At 36.8% G+C, this 15,506-nt stretch overlaps 2 protein-coding genes and 2 gene segments (V, D, J or C); 1 reads left to right on the plus strand and 3 right to left on the minus strand.

The window, feature by feature from the left end:
- Positions 1 to 199: 199 nt before the first annotated feature.
- Positions 200 to 1,205, minus strand: LOC113140399 (Ig heavy chain V region 914-like). The segment is given in 2 exon segments: positions 200 to 495; positions 590 to 1,205. Coding segments are annotated over 2 exon segments (345 nt in total).
- An 86-nt stretch (positions 1,206 to 1,291) lies between these two features.
- Positions 1,292 to 1,727, minus strand: LOC113140358 (Ig heavy chain V region 5A-like). The segment is given in 2 exon segments: positions 1,292 to 1,599; positions 1,683 to 1,727. Coding segments are annotated over 2 exon segments (351 nt in total).
- Positions 1,728 to 6,340: 4,613 nt separating this feature from the next.
- cabp5b (calcium binding protein 5b) lies at positions 6,341 to 10,881 on the plus strand. Its single transcript, XM_026325308.1, has 6 exons — positions 6,341 to 6,524; positions 7,289 to 7,319; positions 7,411 to 7,554; positions 8,149 to 8,258; positions 8,463 to 8,610; positions 9,318 to 10,881. The coding sequence occupies exons 1-6, from the start codon at positions 6,474 to 6,476 to the stop codon at positions 9,344 to 9,346; spliced, it is 513 nt and encodes a 170-aa protein (XP_026181093.1). The 5' UTR covers positions 6,341 to 6,473; the 3' UTR covers positions 9,347 to 10,881.
- Positions 10,882 to 12,438: 1,557 nt separating this feature from the next.
- On the minus strand, positions 12,439 to 14,811 carry asphd1 (aspartate beta-hydroxylase domain containing 1). The gene is made up of 5 exons (XM_026325697.1): positions 14,362 to 14,811; positions 13,927 to 14,133; positions 13,468 to 13,675; positions 12,659 to 12,772; positions 12,439 to 12,548 (listed from the first exon to the last, which is right to left on the minus strand). Exons 1-5 carry the CDS (start codon positions 14,809 to 14,811, stop codon positions 12,439 to 12,441), a joined length of 1,089 nt encoding a protein of 362 aa, XP_026181482.1.
- Positions 14,812 to 15,506: the final 695 nt, after the last annotated feature.

Consider the following 15,506-nt stretch of genomic DNA (forward strand, 5'->3'; position numbering starts at 1 on the left):
CTTGTCTTAGCCTTAATACACTGAAGTAGTTTATTTAAAACTACATTATAGGTGTCTGTGTGTTTTTAAGCACCATCTTTGATCTGCGACAGCAAAAAAATAAAATAATATATTATCATAATTACTAGAACCCATCAGGCTACTGAGTAGGCTACTGTAGGTTTTTGTACAGCTGCTGAACCAACTCCAGTCACTGTGACTATCGAGCACAATAATAAGCAGCAGAATCTCCAGTTTTCAGACTGTTCATCTGCAGATACAGCTGCTGTCTTTTGTTGTCTCTGGAGATGGTAAACCGGCCTTGGACTGACTGAGGGTTGTAAGTGCTGCCACCACCACTGCTAATGTAAGCAACCCACTCCAGTCCTTTTCCAGGAGCCTGTCTGACCCAGCCCATCCTGAATGTGAATCCAGAGGCTGTACAGGTCAATGTGTGGGATTCTCCAGGCCTTTTAACCACTGGATCAGACTCTGTCAGAGTCTGACCATCAACACCTGTCAAGACAAACCAGAAAATAGTCAGTTGATGTAAGTTTGCACCTTCTTGAAAACAGATTGATTTCAAGCTTCATTACAGATATTTTCTCACCTGCCCAGCAGATGGTTAAAAGCAGCAGTCTTGTCCTATAGTCCATCATGTTAAACTGTGTGTCCACTGTTCTCTGTCGTCCTCTCTGCAGTCAGATAAGTAGAGGTGGAAGACATCTGAGTTTTGCATTGACTCCTCCTCTCAGGAAGGAGTGAACCAGCCTGGTCATCATAGACCTTGTTTGATCAATTTAAAAAATATATGAATTTGAATTGAATTTGTGTAGTTGCCAAAGGTCGACTCTTATCTGGTGACAAAAGCACATCACAGACCTGAGACGTGATTGGAGGAATTTCACTGAAATAAAAGCAAAGAGATCTATTTTTATTTCCCTGACAGAAAATCTTAACTGAAAAAAACTGTTAATAGAATAATATAAATTAAAACTTTGCTCTTTAACTCATTGGAAGAGACAATGCAGTTGGTTTGAGTCATGAAGAAGTTTCAGTTTCTAACATATCAGTGAAGCTGACTAAAGAGAACTAAAGATGCTAATTTCTTTATGATTTACTGAATGTCATTATAGAAGAATAATCTATTTTATATTGTTTACACATTTTCAGTGCACTTTACTTTTGCAACACTGTTTTCTGTGAACTATGATAAAATCATTAGTGGTCTGAGGGCTCCTCCTCTGGTGGCTTCATGTTACAGGTTTTCAGGCACTGAGGGGTTTTTGTTCAGGTCTACTGATGGTTTGTGTTATTGTGAGTATCTGGCACAGTAATACACAGCAGTGTCTTCAGGCTGCATGTTCTGTCCGTTCAGAGTCACTGTGTTGCTGGAAGAGTCTAAGTCAATACTGAACTTGTTCTTTAGTGAATCTTTGTAGTATGTGGTGTGTCCAGCACGTGCACTTCCAATCCACTCCAGTCCTTTCCCTGCAGGCTGTCTGATCCAAGCTGTGTAGTAGCTGCTCACAGAATAAGAGACCTGACAGGTGATGGTCAGACGTTGACCTGGCTGCACAGTCACAGAGGCTGGCTGTGTCAGCTGTTCACATTTCACACCTGTTAAAAAGACAAACATCTTGTGTCACCAGTCATCAGGTTGTACTGCAGAACATGAAATACTGACTGAACTGATGACTCACATGATCCAGCTGCCAACAGCAGCAGCAGAGCTACAGACAACATTGTTTATGCTGCAACTGACGTGCTGTGAACTGCACTGACAGTCTGATCTGAAGTTTTTATAGCTGAATGAAAGGGAAGGTCACTAAGTTTGCATAGAATCAAACATTAATGCTGATCCTCCCAGAGCCAATAAATCTGATCAGTGCTACTATAAACTATTGATTCATAAATATGTTGTAGTTGTATTTTAATTTGGACACACTTTCTCATTAAATTCAAAAGTGAAGTGTCTCCAGACTTTTGGTAGTGTAAATGAATATTGAATGAATATTGGAAAATATATTAATTACAATCAGCTTTACAATAACTGATATGATACAACCATGGAAACAAACACCACAGCCACCACAAATGTTATCTTATCTTTGTGTAAACCATATATACATTGTTTGTTTAAATGTAGTTATTTATGAACTGTCATTATCTGTCTGTACATCAGACTCTTGATTAACTTAAATGTATCAGTATTAAAATGTTACTTTACTTATTTGCTCCAAAAAGGAATAGTGACAGCAGATAGGATTGTGTAAATTGAATAAAAAATGAAATTTGCTGTGTCTGGTTTGCAGATTTGCATCAATGTCTCTAATGTTCACACTTTTTACAGATGTTTGAACACAGAAACATACAGAGAAACAGGTGCTCAGGAACTGAAAACCCCTGTGCAATGAACTACATCATTTAGTTTAGAGAAAAACATGGAGTCATTCATGTATTTATAGATTGTTTTCTTATAATTTTTTAAAAGTCAAATCAGATACAAATGTGAGAAGGAGTTAATGTAACAAAGACCCAGGATTCATCCTGCTTGTGTTTATGTTGCTGCAGTTGTGCATTATGGAGCAATATCAGTATTTTATTCCTGTTTAGTTTCACTCTTTGTTTTCAAAGTCTAATACTCAGAGATCAGTGTGCAGTGTGTTTGGACAGTTTTGTAGTCTCTTGTGTTATTGTGTTTCTTGAGCACAATAATAAACAGAAAAATCTTCTTGTTTCAGATTCTTCACTTCTAAATACACAACATTTTGGGAAGTGTCTTTGATAGAAAACTAGCCCTGGAGACAGGAATATATTCAGAGCAAGCAGAATGGGTGGGGAATGTGTATCACTATGTGAATTTGTATAATGATATGTTGGAGGTACAGTCCTGAAAAATAAAGAGGCATGAAAAGTAAAACAGTCAGGAACAGTGAGAGAGAGAAATTATTCCAGCTGTTGATGTAAAAATCTTGACATAAACTTGAAGTTTATAGTTTAAGTTTATAGTCAGATGTTGAGCTGCAAATGATTTAACAGATGAAGATGTAGTCACTGATCCAGCAGTTACATGTTTCTGTGTGAAAAGGAAGGTCACTAAGTTTGCATAGAATCAAGCATATCAAACTTTAATGCATTAATGCAGAGATTTCTGTTGTAACATGTGCTTGATGACAGCAGATAGGATTGTGTAAGTAGTATAAAAACTTGTCTTGTTTGCAGATTTGCATGAATGAGTTTTAATGGTCACACTCTTTGCAGATGTTTGAATACAGAAACATACAGAGAAACAGGTGCTGAGGAACTGAAACCAGTATGAAAAACTGTGTCCTCTAGTTTACATTAAAACTGTCATTCATTTGTAGATTGCTTTTTTGTTTGTTATATTATCTTTTAATAATTGAATCACACGTAAATGTGACATGAAGTTAAAATATTAATATAACAATTAAAGGCACAGGATTCATCCTGGTTGTTGTGATTTTGCAGTTATGTTATGGAGTGGTATCAACATTTGTCATTCTTTCAATTCTTTTATTGTGAAATGTGCCTTTAAAGTCCAGCAATAGATCAGTGCTACATTAATCACTGATGAATATAAACATCCTAAAGCCAAACTTTACTTTAAAAATGTCTGTGAGCACATGACATTAATCCTGTAGTGGCTAAAACCAACAGTGGGTTATCACTGAAATGTCTGTGAATCTAGAACCTGTTTTAGTTTGTTCATTCTTACTGGTTAAGGCCTAAATTTATATATTTTAAAATGATTTAAATCTTTAAGTTCAAAAATTCATTCACAGATTCAAAACAGAAACATTTCTTACTAACACATTTTTAATCCATGTGGTTAATTCCCCTTTTTTGTTCATCATTCATAAATTATAATTATTTCTTTTAGTAGTTGAGACATAACAATACTGTTTCAAAATAATAGGTGGGAATAATATTACACAGTACACTGATGTAGAAAGGCATATGGCGCTACAACCCTTAAAACTGAGGAAGTCATAAACCACAGCCTGAACTGTTTTAGACATTTACTGCCCCCTGCAGGCTTTTGCAAAAAATAATTATTTAAGGTTTTTGTAAAGCCTTTCTGCAGACTTGAAACAGAGTGTCTAGCACAGTAATAAACAGCAGAATCCTCTGGCTTTAGGTTGGACAGGCTCAGGTACACCATGCTGTTGCTATTATCTCTAGTGATTTCTATTCGTCCTTGCACACTGCTAGCGTAAAAGGTTTTACTTGAATCATAATAAATAACCCCAATCCATTCAAGTGCTTTTCCAGCAGGTTGTCTGATCCAGTGCATGCCATACTGACTGAAATCAAACCCAGTTCCCCTGCAGGAAAGACTGAGGGCTTCCTGAGGCTTTTTCAGTACTGAAGTGGAGGGAATTGACTGCAGAGCTTGGCCATTCAAACCTGCCAAAGAGCCAGAAATAAAAAGAAGGGTTAGAACATGATGAACAAATGCCAGAATATGAAATGTATACCTTTTTGATTTGTACTGTAGCATAAAACTTACAGGGCAGACAGAGCACTGTCAAAAAAACAGACACTTTGTCCAACATCTTGAGACTGAAGCTGTGAACACAGTTGCTTCGCATTAAACAAGAAGACAGCCAGTCAGTGGGAGGGCAGAAATGTTTAGATTTGCATTGGAATTTTACTAGTGAGGAACAAATAGGTTTGGCTTTGATATAATTTGTTCAACAGTTTCACTTGTCTGTTTCATGACAAACATGGATATAGTTAATAAAATTATCCAAGGAAAACCTAAATCAATCCAACAATACCACTTTAATTTCAGTAAGTTAGTTGTATGAATATTAGATGAGACTGTGTTACAGTATATGTGACAGTTTAACATTAGAAATGTAATTTGGTTTTATGTGGTGGATTTAATTTGTCTGTATGTAGCGTACTGCATATGAACAGGATTGTTGGGGAAAAGTGATTTCATGGCAGGATGAAAGATAATACCATAAATGTTTACATCCAGAGAGAACAGACAGCTCAAGTTTCCTATATCTGATATTATTTTTTACTAAATATGATGATTTAGTGTAAATTTAGAATATGTCCTTCAGTTGCCTGCGAGAGACAACAGTGGAACAGTCCTCAGAGCGAATTCTGTTCGACCTGGCTGTGTGGAGTTTGCATGTTCTTCCTGTGACTGTTTTTTTCTCCGGATACTTGAGCTTCCTTTTTTGATTCCGACAATCCAAAGACATGCAGTTTGTGGTTAATTGGTGACTCTAAATTGCCCATAGGTGTGAATGTTAGTGTGTGAGGTTGTTTGACTGTCTCCATGTATCAGCCCTATGATAGACTAGAAATCTGTCCAGGTTATACCCTGCCCCTCACCCAATATCAGCTGGGATTGGTTCCAGCAATGATTATTGCTGGATGGATGGATGGATAGTTGAACAGGACCTTTTTTGTTGCCAAAGCATCTGTAGTTATGTGATAAGCTGATGTTCATATTTAAAGTGCAGTAAACAGCCATTTCATGTGCTGTAGTTATTCAATAATAGTCTGATAAGTTACATGCTGAGATTCAACCCTATTCTAACAAATCCATTTACATTTTTATTAATGCCTTCAACTGTAACACTGTGCTCCTAACAGTTTTCTGAATTTTTTTTTTTATTATGGCACATAAACACTGGCATGTGATTTACAATCCTGCTAATACTAGAGTCTTTCTGCCTTCACTTGCACATCTGTTGTACTGTGTATTGTCTCATTTAGTGATAGTGACAGTCTTTTAATCACTAGTAGTAATGTGAAAGGATGGAAGGAGTCAGCAAACTGGAAGCACTAATTGAAAACAAGTATTTGACATGTATTTTCTATTTCTAAATGAATCAATGGCTTATGGTAATGTATATACATCTCACCACATCCTCCAGGTGTGTAAACCAAAAAGCAAAAACCTGGAGTATTTTTAGTATAATTCCAATTTTTGCCTTTATGGCCTCATCAGGCAATAATCACCATACAACTACAAAGTTCCATGTATAGTCTTCACCTAATTTCTGACAATCCCAGGCTGAGCCAATAATGCCAACATTCAGACCACATGCACTTCATCTAAATTAATAAAGCCTGTAATCCAATGAGGTTGTAAAACAGATTTTTATTATTAGAAAACTGTATCAAGTTATTTACATTATTGTAATCTTTTGTATTCCTTATATTGAATAGGTTTTTATGAAAAGCTTTTAAATAGAACTAATGTTTGTCTATAGGAAATTGTGTACATGCACAGCTTTAAGCCCATCTTTCTCTTGTAGACTAAAGCTGCAGAGATAATCCATGAGACCTCATCCCCACTCTGGCATACACAGATCACGACTGATCACAGTTCACACACATACACATGCTGAGACTGAAAAAAGAATCCAAATGGAATAGCGTTTAAATCTAAACTAAGAAATTCATAAATTCAAGTGTCCAGTGACTCAACTAAGACTGTCATCATGAGTCTTAAACAAGCCTGCATTTTTCTCAGAGGAGGAACAAGGAGAGAAGTAAGTCTATGGTTTTACATTATACAGTTTACTGGTTACCTACCTCTTTATCTTAAGAGTTTTCTAAATCTCATATGAATGTGAATATCATTATCTTTTTTGTTGGTGTACCAGAAATTTAAATCTTATTAAACAAATACTGTTTTGTTATTATTCTATGCCATTTTAGCCTAATGGGAAAAGAGGTTTTAAAAGAACTAGTCCCCTTCTGGAGAATGGAGTAGAGGTGGAAGGGCAAACTTTTTAACTGGTGCATTAGTGGGATGCATTAACAACGTACTGTGTCCTTAATTTAAAAAATTAAACATATAGATTTTAAGCAGTGATTGCAATTTACAGAAAATGAAAACATACTGTGTGTATGAGCTGAGATCAATTGAATGAAATACTGTAAGATTTAAACAATGTTTTAAGCAGTGGTTTAAAATATGACACAGACTCACTCGGCCTGTATCAATCCTAATGGCAAAACCAGTTTACAGATGGTAGAGGTGGACAAACAGCTGTTCAGAGATTATCGCCAATCCATATTCACAGACTACACAGAAGTACTATATTAACGTGAGCTGATCTGAAACTGCTTTTCATTTATGATTTATTCGTGTCCGGCAAGGTGCTTTTAGGTAATCATTGTTTTGTAGAACATTGCAATATACAGTAGATGACTGTGGATATAATAATAGTTTTTTTTATTTTGTGGTGAACTACTGTAAAGCATACTAACAGCACTTCATATTTGTGTCCATATCATCATTGTTTTGCAGTCAAGAAATCTTACACATGATGAAATAGAAGGTAATTTTTTTTAGGCTTTCAGTTTTTATGCTAACAGATTTAACTTTTTCAAGTTGTGACATGCCTCTGCCTGTGTCTTTTTGTGCTCTAGAGCTGCGTGAAGCTTTTGTAGAATTTGATAAAGACAAAGATGGTTTTATAAGCTGTAAAGACTTGGGGAACTTGATGAGGACCATGGGTTACATGCCAACTGAAATGGAGCTGATTGAACTGAGCCAGAACATCAACATGAACTGTGAGTGATGAATGGCCTTAAAACAATAATATGTCAAACCTTCATAAATATTTTATTCATTGAAATCATGTTAGGCTGAAGTTTTGAATGACCTCATCTGACCAGTGCATTACATTAGATATATCCTGAAATAATTTAACAGTCAAGAAATGTTTGATTAATTTCTTTTATTAGCTACATTTAAAAAGTGCAATGTGGTTATCCTCGACCCCTTTCGGTATCACATAAATATCATTTAATATGATACTGAAAATATCATAAGAAAATTGAAGTGGCAAACTGCTGCATAAATTCCCAAGAGTTCTAAACAGTGTTGTTTTGAATGTTTCAGGAAATGTGCCTTGCATGCTCTGTTTGCCCTGAGCCCTACATTTGCTTTATTTTTCGGTCTCGAAAGGTCTGGCATGTATGTCAGCCCCAGACATACAAAGTACAGATGTTGTAGTTATAATTAGTTAAATACCATATTTATAAAACCTGACAGAATACTATGTGTTGCAAGTATTTAACTCCATTGACAATATGAAGTCATTTATTAAAATCAATAAACGGTAAGAGAATGCTGATTTTTATTATCATATTTTCTTATTACAGTGGGGGGACGGGTGGACTTTGAGGATTTTGTGGAACTGATGACCCCCAAACTTCTGGCTGAAACTGCAGGGATGATAGGCTTAAAAGAACTTAAAGATGCTTTTAAAGAGGTGAGCTCAACACTGAGTCCCTACTCTTTTTTAGGTTTTGGCACCACATGGTGGACATTAAATGAACAATCTGTAAAAGCTTAAACTTAAAATCTGGCTAAACATTATACTGTGATAGCCATCCAACCCAAATATATAAGATTCCCTAAAGCTTAGGGAAATATCATAATTAATATTTTGTTTTCTTCTTCCCTGTTCTCATAGTTTGACATAGATGGTGATGGTGCGATCACATCTGATGAGCTGAGACATGCCATGATAAAGTTATTAGGTGAAAACACCAGCAAAAATGAAATTGATGCCGTGGTTCAGGAAGCTGATAACAATGGAGATGGAACAGTTGACTTTGAGGGTGAGATACAAGCACACACAGCACAAACATTTCCTGATCGAGTCTTCAGCCATACATACTAATGCCAGACATGGATTGCTCTGTGAAACATAAAAATTTAAACCTAAAGAGTGTTTGGTTTAAAGGATAGATTTGTAAAAAAAAATATTGTCGGATAAATTAATTATGAGCCACCTCAAGAAAAGATCGAAGTGAAATAAAATAAAATAAAATATTAGTAGTAGGTTGTGTTAAGTATTTGGGTATTGTTAGGTGCTATGTTAGGAAATGTAACTGTGCCAAACTAAAATAAAATAAAGATCATTTTAATCTGCTATTAAATACACTTGTCTTACAGCCTGTTAATCACATGTGCCGGTACAGGGCCCTGGCTTTGTGCATGTGGGCTCACTATGATTCACTGGCACACCTAAATGCATCTGAGCCTGTTATTAGTTTCACCAGTGATTTTGCTGTTATGACACATCACACTGTTAATGAAATGTTTCATTCATTTGCTTGTTGCACATTGTGCAGAGAATGTATGATGCTTCATGTAAAAACATCAGTATTGGTCTTTTTGTTTAAACATTTAAATGCGACTCATATGTACATTCACCAAAAGCATAAAGTAGTATGTAATATGGTTGTTCTTATGCAATGGAAATAGTTTTGTTTACTATAAAGTAATAATAATTTAATCAATAATTTGTCAATTCTCTTTGCAGAGTTTGTGAAAATGATGTCACAGAAATGAGGACAGCAGGATAATTGGATGTCTGCAAATGGAGAGGATGTATTTTTTTACTGAGCCATGCTGATGGCAGCCTACTTCATTTGAAGTTATTTCACTTTAAGTGTCAATGAAAATCTTTTCCTAAAGTTAAATATGAAACTACTAAAACTGTAATTTCTTTACAACCTAAAATTAATTTGATTTCTACAGTTCTGAAATTTTGGCAAATTTGTTTTCATATCATTCGCTCTGAGTAAGTGTGCACATCATTGTCCACTGTTCTAAGAGAATGGCAGAACTGCTTTCTATTGGCGAGGAATTGATACATAGGGTTGCACTGCAGCTAAATATCTGGCAGTGGTAAAATTATCGGTGTCTCTAATCTCCAGCTGGTAAACATGTTTGCAGAAATTGAAGTATTAAGTCAATAAATCTGTTGTAAAGTAAAACTAAAGCACTAAAGTAAAACAAGATGCTGTCAAAATTACATTTACTATTAAAGATGACATCAATGATTAGCATCTTCTGTAGCTGATCATGGGAGCTTGGTAACATTTAAAACAGCATTGCCATGCTAAACATGTTGTAGAGTTACATGTCCCAGATCCCTGGATGCTGTATATAGGGAACGATGTGTGGATGGTTTCGGGAGGCAGTGTACTGTAAGTGCATGTTTTTCTTGGGGTGATGATCAGTTGACCTTTTTGGTATATTGATCATGGACAATTAAAAAAGCCTAAATGAGCCATTAATCAATCAAATCAGATAAAAACATTCACCAATGAGCTCCTGTCCACGAGGGTTGACTCTGCCACACACTCTTTGATGTGTCTACAGTCTTGACCCCGGCATTAAAACCATCTGTCCCTCAGGGCCACGTATCCTCCCATGTCTGTGTGAAAGCTACTCACCATCTACTTGATCAGTGGTCTTAAATATTTGCCTTCTATATGCACACTGTTTGAGCTCTGAGCAGATTTAATTTCAAAGACAAACTGCAAATTTAGTAGGCATTCCTCAGATGTTGTCTCTTTTCTTTGCAAATTCTATACAGTACCTCCACTTGCTGTAGCAGGGGTACCACACAGCTTTGATAAGAAATTGTTCCATCAATAAATACCTTGCAGCATTGTTCTTCACAGATACTTTGGAGTTCACAGAGGCCCAGGGCAAAGCATCTGTGTTGATGAGAAAATACATAATGCTATTTATAATAAGGTTCTCACAAGGTGGTGGCATATTACAAGACATGTTTGTGTTAGAGATGCTTTAAGTAACTTTACGATATGCTAGGTATCTGCTAAGTATATGACTCTAGGCATTTAGGTATAGACTTTTTTTTAACTCTGCTACAGTCCAGATGATACTGAATTATTTTTAACAGTAATATGCAAGTGATATTTATAACAAATCCATTTTCCAACCATTTTCTTCAGTTTGGGATCTTTTGTTGAAAAGAATTCTTCTAAGTTTGCTAAAGCTGCTGTATAACAAAAGAAAAACAGCTATTTTTGTCTTTCAAATGAATGTGCTGGTCCTAATCGTCTAATGCTGTAACCAAATACCAAGGTTCTTTGAATGTCATAGATAATTTGATAAATTTATGTCATGAGCAATAAATAAAGCAAGACATAAAAAATCATGATACTAAGGTTTTAAATATGCAATTGCTGGTTTGAAAACATTGCCGTGACGCAGCAAGGTCACTTGACTTGCGATGATGAGGTGGAAACATTCAGTATTTGAGTTATTTGCTTATGAAGTTGATAATCAGATGTTTTACCCACCTAAATTTGGCACTGCTCATAGAGTAAATGTCCATTGTTGAATGAATTACACACTATGAAACAACATACATGCAACTACATATAACCCATCTCGGGAATAATCTGTCTCTGGGGGAGATTAGTTCAGTCTCTGTAATCCTCATCATGGGACCCTCAGATGAACAGATGGCAGATAAGACAAAATCACTGGACTAATTCTCATCTACTGACTGAAAAAAGTAAGCCAAAAACAGCTATAGGTGCTAAATGAACCAGAATGTGTTTTCAAAATGATGTTTTGAGTTAAAAGACATACAGTGTATTTATTAGAAATATATCTATTTTAAAATACAGACATGCTGTTTTTCCCCAAGTAATAATACTTTGGAGTCATTTTGGAGTTCCATAGAAAATAAACACATTTAAGCCAAGTAGTCCTCTGGGTAGTTTTGTTTTTAAAACCGCATATACTTGATTACTATTTATTAGATTACAATAAATGTGTTTCCCCATTATGTATCTCGAGAGCCTTACAAAATAATTAGCTCTGCCCCATGAAAAATTTTACTTACACACTTACTTTTTTTAATCTACACACAAATTAGTACACAAAGTCCATACTGTAGTATGTATGTATAGTATTTGCTTGGATTACAGGAAAACATAGAGAATAGAGGAAAAAACTGATTTATGTATGTAATACAATATGTAAACACCAATATGTCACAAATTATGATAATAAAAAAAATATACTAATAGATTTGTGGATAGAAACACCCAAGTTCATAAAGGATTATAATAAGAAAAGAACAAACATCACAGTATGCAAATGTATTTGGCATCCGTTTTGGAAAACAAAAATAAATAGAAATGTACATTTATTGATTTTCATGTTTTCACAGTTTTTGGGTTTAACCATAGGTAATCCGCCTAAATTTTAAAAGTAGCACATGCATCGGCAGCTCAAAATAAAGTTTCATAGTCATGACAGATTTCACATGCAAATAGCATTCACTGGAAGAGTATATGATGTAAAGAGACTACAATTTACTGCAGTTAACATAAGATCTACTCTTCTTAGGTTAGATATCTGTGCTTTAAGTGATGTCTGGGTATAGTTTGCAACCAAATTGTCTATCATGTAGCACTGTCTAACATCATCCCTAATAATGCATTCAAATGGCACTTGGTGTTAACCATATCCCCAACAGCAGCTGAAAGCATGGCTGATGGCTTGTGTAATTCTTAGGGTACATTCACACAGTGATTCATCAACTGGAATGAGACGCAAGACCCACAAAGATAAGGCCTCCCTGTATGTTGTATATTGGTAGGGCAGGAACAAATTTAGATGTCAGGACTGAACATGAAGTCTAATGCTTGTCTCTCTGCTGCAGCCACATTTGGATGCCAGAGGTCCACACTCAAAATGACGCGGGGTGCAGCATCTGGAGGACCTTTAATAGTAAGCACAGAAAAAAACTATTTACATGTAGTAAACTGAAAAGCGTTCACTATTCACTATGATATGCAATATATTAGTGTTTCAGGTTTGTGATTCACTGACCCTTGTGAGAGAGAGTGTGAAGGAATGAATCATCAACCAAGAGGCAGTGTCCCTCTGCCCAGCACTGAGGCTCCCCTCCTACCACCAGCTCACACAGGGGTGGAGTCTGCAGACCTACAAAAGTTAAGTCTGTTTTTAAACTGTTGTTGCCAAATATTATGTTTGGACTCAGCTAAGAAGGGTATGCACTCCAGCCTGTGTTTAAAACAGGATTATAGCCAAAGGGATCATGGTACAAAATGGGCTAAGGAGGAATGAACCTCAACCCTGACCCACAAAGTACTGCATTATGTAATGGTTTAGTATTATAGCTGCATCTGACCTTTTCTTTTTTAGTGTGGTAAAGTCTGACATCAAATATTAGGTGCTTCAGGACAGTGCTAAAGTGCACCATAGTGTACTAAGCCCTATAAAGTCTCTGTAGTCTCTCTCACAGAACTAAGCTACCTTTACTAACACAGTTCTAATATTTTACATGAATATTTTCTTCATTTGTCCTAAATATTTTGTTACAAAACACAAAGCGATGCCTATTTTCGAAGGTGTTGGCATTTGAATGAATTGTTCCTACAGCCAATACAGTCAAGGAATAGTCTTTGTTTGATGAGGAGTGTCCTGATTGCCTTAGATTTATAGATTTATAAACATTCAGAATAGAATTATTATGAGTTTCATATAACCTGGGGGAATTTCTGCAGGCTGTATAGTTATAGTGTTAAACAAAAGCATAATTTGGTAGATTTTGATTGAGAGACTCAGATGTAGATGATTGCAGATAGATCAGAATGAGCATAAAAGTTTTCGCTCACCAAGATGACAACGGAGGCGTGTGTTGGTGGGTCCATACGAACTCCCCAGTGTAGCTCCCGGGCCCAACAGCCAAAATCCAGCAGATCCCAGTGAGTTGCTGCTTATAAATGTACGTAGAGACAGAATTGTCCGGTAGGTGCAAGGACAGGAGCGACAGTTTCCTGCCACACAGACACCTGCACTGTACAAAGGAAACACTGCCTGGCCCTGAAAGAAAAAATGGCCTACAATTAACTCAGATAACATAAGCTTCATTAAATGAAGTCCCTGCAACACAAATACCAGATGTTGAGTAGACACAATTTCATTTATTGAAAAATTATAACAAAACGGCTCTTCGTTGACATATTGTATGTTTTGACTGATCATAATGTGCCAGTTTTTTTTCCATAGCATTTTATACAATAGATGGAGGCTGCTCCTTTTTCACAGTGGGCCTGGGTGATGTTATTGTGTACCTTTGGTCCCAGAGAGGTCCAACCATGTTTAGAGTCAATGCCCCGCTGATAAATAGCCTGGAATTCATCCAGAATTGCAGGGCAGTTGGCTTCTAAGACCTCAATGTCATGTCGATGAGCATCACGTGGGAAGAAAGGAACACTTGGGACATCTGGTAGAAAAAAGAGATGAGGCTTCTGTATAGCAGAGTGATCATTTAGTCTGACCTAAAGTGAGAACAATAGGAAATCTGTGATTAATTCTTGACAATGTTTCCTTTCTCTGCTCTTTACCTTTGAATAAAAAATTGTTCCAAATGAGATGTTAAAATGTCTCTTTAAAGACAACATCAAAACAAATCTTCAACCACAATGAAATTCCTTCTAAGACATTACTTAACTCAAATTTGCTGCCATCAGCAAACAGCTTATGTCCTGCATGGAATAAACTTGTACCTGCTCACGGAGGCCTTTATGAATGCGGCCCATGCCCACCCAACTATAGCGTTTAGCGTACTCTTGTAGTGCTGCATACAGTTTCTTGGCTTCTGCAGATGCCTGGGCTGGAAACAAGGCATGACTCAGCACTGGGGTGAGGTAGCCCTGTCCCTGGTCCTCATCCTCCTCTGTTTCCATGGAAATAAAGGTAGTAATTTGATCACTCCTCAACAGCTTGGATCGCGCACTGCACTTTGTTCCAGCACAGATACCGCTACGGGACATCATGGACCGCCTTGAGCCTGACTTGAGTTTTCCAGCATGTGTGTGGCCTGGAATTGGCAGGTCGGAGCCCATCCGATAACAGTGCCACAGAAACAGGAGCAGCAGAGTCCACAGAAGGCCACTCAGGGAATGGATACCAAGCTCATAAGGAGGCAAGGGCAGCGTGCTCATTGACCAGTGCATCCTTTAAGTTTGTAGGACACTAAAATACTGAAATAGAGACAGATTAAGAAACTGTGATTGTAATACATGATTGCGTATAATATGGCAGAATTGTCACCCTTGTTATTTCTTCAGCATTTTTATGTATCTGCCAGTTTATAATCATCCCAGATCCTTCACTTCCCTTCTGTCTTCAGTCACCTGACTGCCCACCTGCACACCTTCCCCCTGCACACCTTCCCCCATCAGCTCCCTATCTGTCCAGTCTATCCCATCATGCACTGGAAAGAAGCCAATCAAACATTCAAGACAGGTTGCCGCTCCATCATAAAGCCACTGACCCTTTGATTTAACAGCCCCTGAGACTGACTTTGTGGTGTTATGTAAGTCTTGGCTCCATTGCTGTCTGAGCAATTTAGCCATGGATGAAGCTGATGATTTCACAGCAGGCAATATTCTGAAGTCATGCCAAGGCGAGCTGTCTAAACTGTTCAACCTTGGCTGCTGATTTGAAGAGTGTTTGTTTCTACTTTGTAATGTGCTAATCACGTTGTGTTTTCCTTGATAATATTGGGGTATAGAGAGTAAACAGGCTGGAGTTAGTATGGTTGTTCTTGTTGCTTATCTATCTCTGATGACTGATCAAAGTTTTCACAGGTCTTTGTGTTATCTCCAGCTTTCGTTTCCTTTATTCCTTCCCTTTACACAAAGCCCTT

This window comes from Mastacembelus armatus, chromosome 8 (genome assembly GCF_900324485.2).
Source record: "Mastacembelus armatus chromosome 8, fMasArm1.2, whole genome shotgun sequence".
NCBI classification, from domain to species: domain Eukaryota; kingdom Metazoa; phylum Chordata; class Actinopteri; order Synbranchiformes; family Mastacembelidae; genus Mastacembelus; species Mastacembelus armatus.